Consider the following 7,500-nt stretch of genomic DNA (forward strand, 5'->3'; position numbering starts at 1 on the left):
GTACATCAGCGCCACCTACTGCTGGAAATAATATCACAGGATTATGTACACCAGTGCCACCTACTGCTGGAAATAATATCACAGGATCATGTACACCAGCGCCACCTACTGCTGGAAATAATATCACAAGATCATGTACACCAGCGCCACCTAATGCTGGAAATAATATCACAGGATCATACACACCAGCGCCACCCACTGCTGGAAATAATATCACAGGATCATGTACACCAGCGCCACCCACTGCTGGAAATAATATCACAGGATTATGTACACCAGCGCCATCTACTGCTGGAAATAATATCACAGGATCATGTACACTAGCGCCATCTACTGCTGGAAATAATATCACAGGATCATGTACACCAGCGCCACCTACTGGTTAGATATGGCTTTTACATTTACATCCATTAATCTGCAGGCCAGCAAAAGAGATCTGAAAGACAAGCACAAGCCGTGGCCTGCAGCACGGAGTGAGCCTGAGGCATCTGGCTCCCTGACTCGGAGCGCAGTTTTAACATGTAGACCGATCAAATACAATGAAATAATACTGCTGACGTCTTCTCTGTTACCAGGATGCTGTACGAGAAACCAGAAGCCCTGAAGCCTCCGTAAGTTACTCCAAGGTGCTTAGAGCAGTGGCGTACATAGAGAAGTAAGGGCCCCATAGCAAGGATCAAACCAGCCCCCCCCCCCCCCCTCACACAGGACCACCTAAACCCCTTTCAATGACCCTTGGACCATTTTTTCCAAGGCCTCATTTGCTAAAAGTTGTTCCTTTAGAGGGTAGAGTCCTGACCGAGATTTCACCTCCAGTAGAAGAGGAGATAATCCCAACTAAGTCTGGGCCCACTCTTGCATTTAGGCTCCATAGCAGTCGCATGGTCTGCCGCTATGGTAGTTACACCCCTGGCTGATAATCATAGTAATTGATTTCAGTGGGAACGGTGGATACAGGCATAAGAGGTTCATACAGGTCCGATAGGGGCAACAGGCTTAGTGGGTACAGTCCTTACAGTCGGCACCAGAAGAGGTAGAATTTAGTGCAGGTTCCTGTCCAAAGAGATCGCCTTGTCGTTGGTGGACAGGCACAAATACGTAATTTTGTACAAAATGTATTTGCCAAGAATCTCACATTTACGGCTCGTGTACACGATCGCTGTTGATTGCAGCTTGCAAGCAGCGGGTCCACAATATATGGGCACCAGCTGTTTGTGCACCTCATCACGGATGCAGACCCGTTCACTTGAATCTACGGAGTGCTTCCGTGGTTTTCTGTTCATGCCTCCATGTTCTATTTTTTTGTGCTGTGGACAGATCAAGGTTCCATTCAAGTTGAATCCGCATGGATGGTGCCAGTGCATTGGGGACTGCAATTTGTGGTCCCCAATGCACGGAATGGATAGCACACGTTAGTTTGCTGGAGCCCTTATAATGAAGCTGTAGCATTAGTACCTTTTCTCTAGTGAGTATAACTATTGTATTTACTTTATTATTTGTCTTTGTTATTACATTATCTATCAAAAAATTATAGTACAAAGCATTAAAAACATTAAAATCTTCAAAAAATGAAACAATGCGGCCTTCACTCCAAAGCCTGTGTATTTTATGGATTTATGGACAAAGTAAGGATTTTATGGTGAAGTATTTGAACCAGAGCACCACTTATCCACTGCTTGTCGTCTCTGAACAAGTGCCATAGAGTTCAATGGTATCGCAGTGACCTGAGCAGAGGAAGGTAGTGCCGACATATGTAATTTATTGAACAAAAACCATTAAAATTTGACATTTTTAAGATGAAACTATTTGGTGCAACAAACTGCTTTTGTAACATTTTGGTAACGGCGGGAGATTACATATTATTTCTAGATAAGAGTTTAGCTGCATTTCCCATGAAAATGTAAAACTGGAGGTTGAAAAGGGAAGAAGGAGCAATTGTCTAGAGAGCGAGACCACCCGATCTCCGGGCTTTATTACTTGTGGAAGACACGGACAAACACAAACTGGAACAACACTTTCATCTACTTGGAAAAAAAGACACACTGGGTGTAATGATTAATGCTCTTCTCTCTTCCAGACGGACAGATGTTCTCAGTCTGACTCCATGGCTAGCGCCGATTGTATGGAATAGACTCTACAATATAGACATACTCAACGCACAATTCCACAAGAGAGGAGTTCGCATTGGACTGACTGTGTTTGCTATTAGAAAGTAAGGAAATGCAGACAATTGACACTCATTCTATATAGTATAACTACTATAATACTGCTCCTATGTACAAGAATATAACTACTATAATACTGCTCCTATGTACAGGAATATAACTACTATAATACTGCCTCCTATGTACAAGAATATAACTACTATAATACTGCTCCTATGTACAAGAATATAACTACTATAATACTGCCTCCTATGTACAAGAATATAACTACTATAATACTGCTCCTATGTACAAGAATATAACTACTATAATACTGCTCCTATGTACAAGAATATAACTACTATAATACTGCTCCTATGTACAAGAATATAACTACTATAATACTGTCCCCTATGTACAAGAATATAACTACTATAATACTGCTCCTATGTACAAGAATATAACTACTATAATACTGCCTCCTATGTACAGGAATATAACTACTATAATACTACCTCCTATGTACAGGAATATAACTACTATAATACTACCTCCTATGTACAGGAATATAACTACTATAATACTGCTTTTATGTACAAGAATATTACTACTATAATACTGCTTTTATGTACAAGAATATAACTACTATAATACTGCTCCTATGTACAAGAATATAACTACTATAATACTGCTCCTATGTACAGGAATATAACTACTATAATACCGCCTCCTATGTACAAGAATATAACTACTATAATACTGCCTCCTATGTACAAGAATATATCTACTATAATACTGCCTCCTATGTACAAGAATATAACTACTATAATACTGCTCCTATGTACAAGAATATAACTACTATATTACTGCTCCTATGTACAAGAATATATCTACTATAATACTGCCTCCTATGTACAAGAATATAACTACTATGATACTGCCTCCTATGTACAAGAATATAACTACTATAATACTGCTCCTATGTACAGGAATATAACTACTATAATACTGCTCCTATGTACAGGAATATAACTACTATAATACTGCTCCTATGTACAATAATATAACTACTATAATACTGCTCCTATGTACAGGAATATAACTACTATAATACTGCTCCTATGTACAAGGATATAACTACTATAATTCTGTTCCTATGTACAAGAATATAACTACTATAATACTGCTCCTATGTACAATAATATAACTACTATAATACTGCTCCTATGTACAAGAATATATCTACTATAATACCGCCTCCTATGTACAAGAATATAACTACTATGATACTGCCTATGTACAATAATATAACTACTATAATACGGCTCCTATGTACAGGAATATAACTACTATAATATAGCTCTGTCACTGGGTTCCGAAGGTGCACTCGGTCCCCCATCGCCCGCAGAACTGTTGCTTAGCTTTTGGAATGAGGTTCTCTGTTTGACCTCATTCCCAGGGCGGCTTTACTAGCTGGGTGGCTCCCTGCTCCTAGTCTGCCTTGAGCGCCGAGCTGATCACTCGGCGCTCGACTGGTTGGTCTGTCGGTCATGTGACGCTGGCCACGTCACATGACCCTCACTCCCCACTATGAATACAGGCAGCCTGCTGGCTACAGGTTGCCTGTTAATTTCTAGGTTCCTGGCTATTTGTTGGACTACTGAATATTTACCTGATCCTGTTCCCTGACGATCCTCTGCCTGCTCCTCCTGTACTGCGCATACATCCTGGGTTTTGTGACCTCGGCTCCCACCTGACTACTCTCTTAGGACTCCTCTTGTACTTCGCTACTCTCCTGGTATTTGACCCCGGCTTCTCCTGACCATTCTTTGCTTAATCCGTTGTACTGCGTAGCTCTCTTGGTTCTGACCCGGTCCGTTCATGTTCCGTATTTTGTCTTGTCTGTCTTCCCTGCACATATCCTAAGTTAGGGACTGCCGTCCAGTTGTCCCCTGTCATCAGGACTCGTGAGGCAAGTAGGCAGGGCCAGGGGTGAGGGTGGAGCGCAGTGGTCACTACCCTTCCCCCTGTGTGTGTGTGGACGTGACCGTTACATGCTCCTATGTACAAGAATATAACTACTGTAATACTGCCTCCTATGTACAAGAATATAACTACTATAATACTGCTCCTATGTACAAGAATATAACTACTATATTACTGCCTCCTATGTACAAGAATATAACTACTATAATACTGCCTCCTATGTACAAGAATATAACTACTATAATACTGCTCCTATGTACAAGAATATAACTACTATAATACTGCCTCCTATGTACAAGAATATAACTACTATAATACTGCCACCTATGTACAAGAATATAACTACTATAATACTGCTCCTATGTACAAGAATATAACTACTATAATACTGCCTCCTATGTACAGGAATATAACTACTATAATACTGCCTCCTATGTACAAGAATATAACTACTATAATACTGCTCCTATGTACAAGAATATAACTACTATAATACTGCTCCTATGTACAAGAATATAACTACTATAATACTGCCTCCTATGTACAAGAATATAACTACTATAATACTGCCTCCTATGTACAAGAATATAACTACTATAATACTGCTCCTATGTACAAGAATATAACTACTATAATACTGCCTCCTATGTACAAGAATATAACTACTATAATACTGCCTCCTATGTACAGGAATATAACTACTATAATACTGCCTCCTATGTACAAGAATATAACTACTATAATACTGCTCCTATGTACAAGAATATAACTACTATAATACTGCTCCTATGTACAAGAATATAACTACTATAATACTGATTGGTTTTCTTCTTGGTTTATAAACCACATGTTTTTTTTACTATTTTTTTCTGTTCTCTTTTTTAGATACACCCAGTTTATTGAACATTTTCTGGACACAGCTGAGAAGTTCTTCATGACTGGACATCGGGTCACTTATTATATAATGACCGACCAGCCCGCTGCCGTCCCCAACATTACGTTGGGTGAAAAGAGAAATCTGGTTGTCCTGGAGGTCCCGGCCTACAAAAGATGGCAGGACATCACCATGAGGAGGATGCAGATTATTCGAGACTACATCCATGATCGGTTCATCAATGAGGTGGACTATCTGGTGTGTCTAGATGTAGACATGGAGTTCAAAGACCAGGTTGGGGTTGAGATCCTCAGTGATGTTTATGGCGTCATCCATCCGGGTTTTTTCACATCGTCTCGCAAGGAGTTCACCAATGAAAGGAGACCTCAGTCTGCAGGTTACATCCCTGAAGACGAGGGCGATTTCTATTACACGGGGTCCCATTTTGGGGGCACAGTGGAAGAGATCTACAAGTTGACCAACCATTGCCACCACGCCATGCTGGCCGATAAAGCCATAAACATAGAAGCTCGTTGGCATGATGAGAGTTATCTCAACAGGTATTTCCTGTATTACAAACCCACCAAGGTCCTGTCTCCAGAGTATTCCTGGAACTACTACTACGGAGACCCAGCCGTGGTGGAGAAGAAGAGATTTATTGTTTTCCCTAAGGATTATGCCAAAGTACGTGACAACCCGTGACGCTCCACACAGCGGATTGGAGGTTGAGGGTTTTTATGCAATCTCTCTAATTCTTCCATAGTTCTCATCATCCTACATATTAGCTTAGATCTCTTTGTTCTTGAGTTCTCGTATCTCGAGAATCTTCCATGTTACTCCCCATGGATGATACTTGAACCTGATTGTGCCTGTACAGATCCTGCTGCCATTCCTATGAGGCTTATTACAATGGCCATGCGATGACTTGTAGAATAGTTTCTGAATTGAGACATTGTATTTACTATATTGACTTTCTGTTGTTTTTTTTTACATGGCCACTCGTAATTTTTGTAAGTGTGATGCTGAGATATCACCCACAGCAAGGAGCCCGAGCCAAAAAAGGGGTATTCTGACTAAACAGTAACATTCAACTGGTTAAAAATGGTCAGTCCACCTTTACAATTTGGCGCCGTAGGTCAGCTGCGATCCTCTGCATTCACCGCTGTCATTTAAGAATCTTCTAGCAAAATGTGACTGCAGCAACCAAGCTGAGCCAGCACTATGACTATGGTGGCAAATGTAGAGAATACACAGCCTTTTTAATGTCTTCTCGCATCTTTAAGCACGCTCAGCCTGCAGGACCTGCCCCCATGAGCACGGCAAGGGGAGGGTGTTAAAAAAAAATGGATCCCAGCCATGTATCGCCTTCATAAACTGCAATCAATAGCAATCGTGCTGTCGTCTAATGGACACTGGCTCCCTATAAATGACAATCACTAGCCCGTCATTATGTCTGCTTCTTAAAGGCATAGGTCTAAAAACTCTATTTACTTCCAGGACTGATGGGCTTATACAAGTTAATTAAAATATGCACAATGTGCATACTGTAGTGACAAGCTCCTCCCTCTGGCCTGTTCTGTAATGCATTGATAATAAGCTCCTGCCTCTGGGCTGTCCTGTAGTGCTGTGATAAAAAGCTCCTCCTCTGGCCTGTTCTGTAGTGCTGTGATAAAAAGCTCCTCCCTCTGGGCTGTCCTGTAGTGCTGTGATAAAAAGCTCCTCCCTCTGGGCTTTTCTGTAGTGCAGTAATAAAAAGCTCCACCCTCTGGGCTGTCCTGTAGTGCTGTGATAATAAGCTCCTCCCTCTGGGCTGTTCTGTAGTGCTGTGATAAAAAGCTCCTAGCTCTGGGCTGTCCTGTAGTGCAGTGATAATAAGTAGTGTTGATCGAGCACCAAAGTGCTCTGGTGCTCTGGTGCTCGGGTCGAATACCTCGGGAATTCCATGGGAGAACCAGAGCATTAAACCAGGCACCCCCTGCTCTGAAGAGGGGAGGGTGTCTGGTTCATAGGAAAAGGTCAGACATTGATGGAAACACCACCGAAATGGTTCGGGAACAGCATGAGGAGGATGTCTGGATGCATCTTGGACTCCCAGGTCGCTGCTGGGAACGATGTTGTCCGAGTAGTACGCCACTTTTACAGACTGACAATAATGCGTACAAAACCAAAGATAAAATCAATTTTAGAGGAAAAATTGTTAGGAAACATTCTTTGTATATTTACTTGTATATAAAGTGCAAGTGCTGCCAAAAATTACAAAGAAGAGGCACTCCAATACACCCTTTATTACACATAAAGGATGGCATCATACACACCCTTGAAAAATTATGATTGATGGCCTGCTGGTGACCCTCAAAAACATTAGGAGCAAGGGCCTGCTGGTGACCCTCTAAAACGTTACGGGCGAGGGCCTGCTACTGATCTGACCATCTAAAACATTAGGGGTGAGGGTCTGCTGCAGAGCTGACTCTCTAAAACATTAGGGGCAAGTGCCTG

The 7,500-nt window shown here is 41.5% G+C and overlaps 1 protein-coding gene across 1 annotated transcript; it reads left to right on the forward strand.

The window, feature by feature from the left end:
- The first annotated feature begins 561 nt into the window (after positions 1–561).
- On the forward strand, positions 562–5,901 carry LOC120977364 (histo-blood group ABO system transferase-like). Its single transcript, XM_040405289.1, has 3 exons — positions 562–611; positions 2,078–2,212; positions 5,016–5,901. Exons 1-3 carry the CDS (start codon positions 577–579, stop codon positions 5,704–5,706), a joined length of 861 nt encoding a protein of 286 aa, XP_040261223.1. The 5' UTR covers positions 562–576; the 3' UTR covers positions 5,707–5,901.
- Positions 5,902–7,500: the final 1,599 nt, after the last annotated feature.

The sequence above is a fragment of the Bufo bufo genome, chromosome 8, assembly GCF_905171765.1.
Source record: "Bufo bufo chromosome 8, aBufBuf1.1, whole genome shotgun sequence".
NCBI lineage: Eukaryota > Metazoa > Chordata > Amphibia > Anura > Bufonidae > Bufo > Bufo bufo.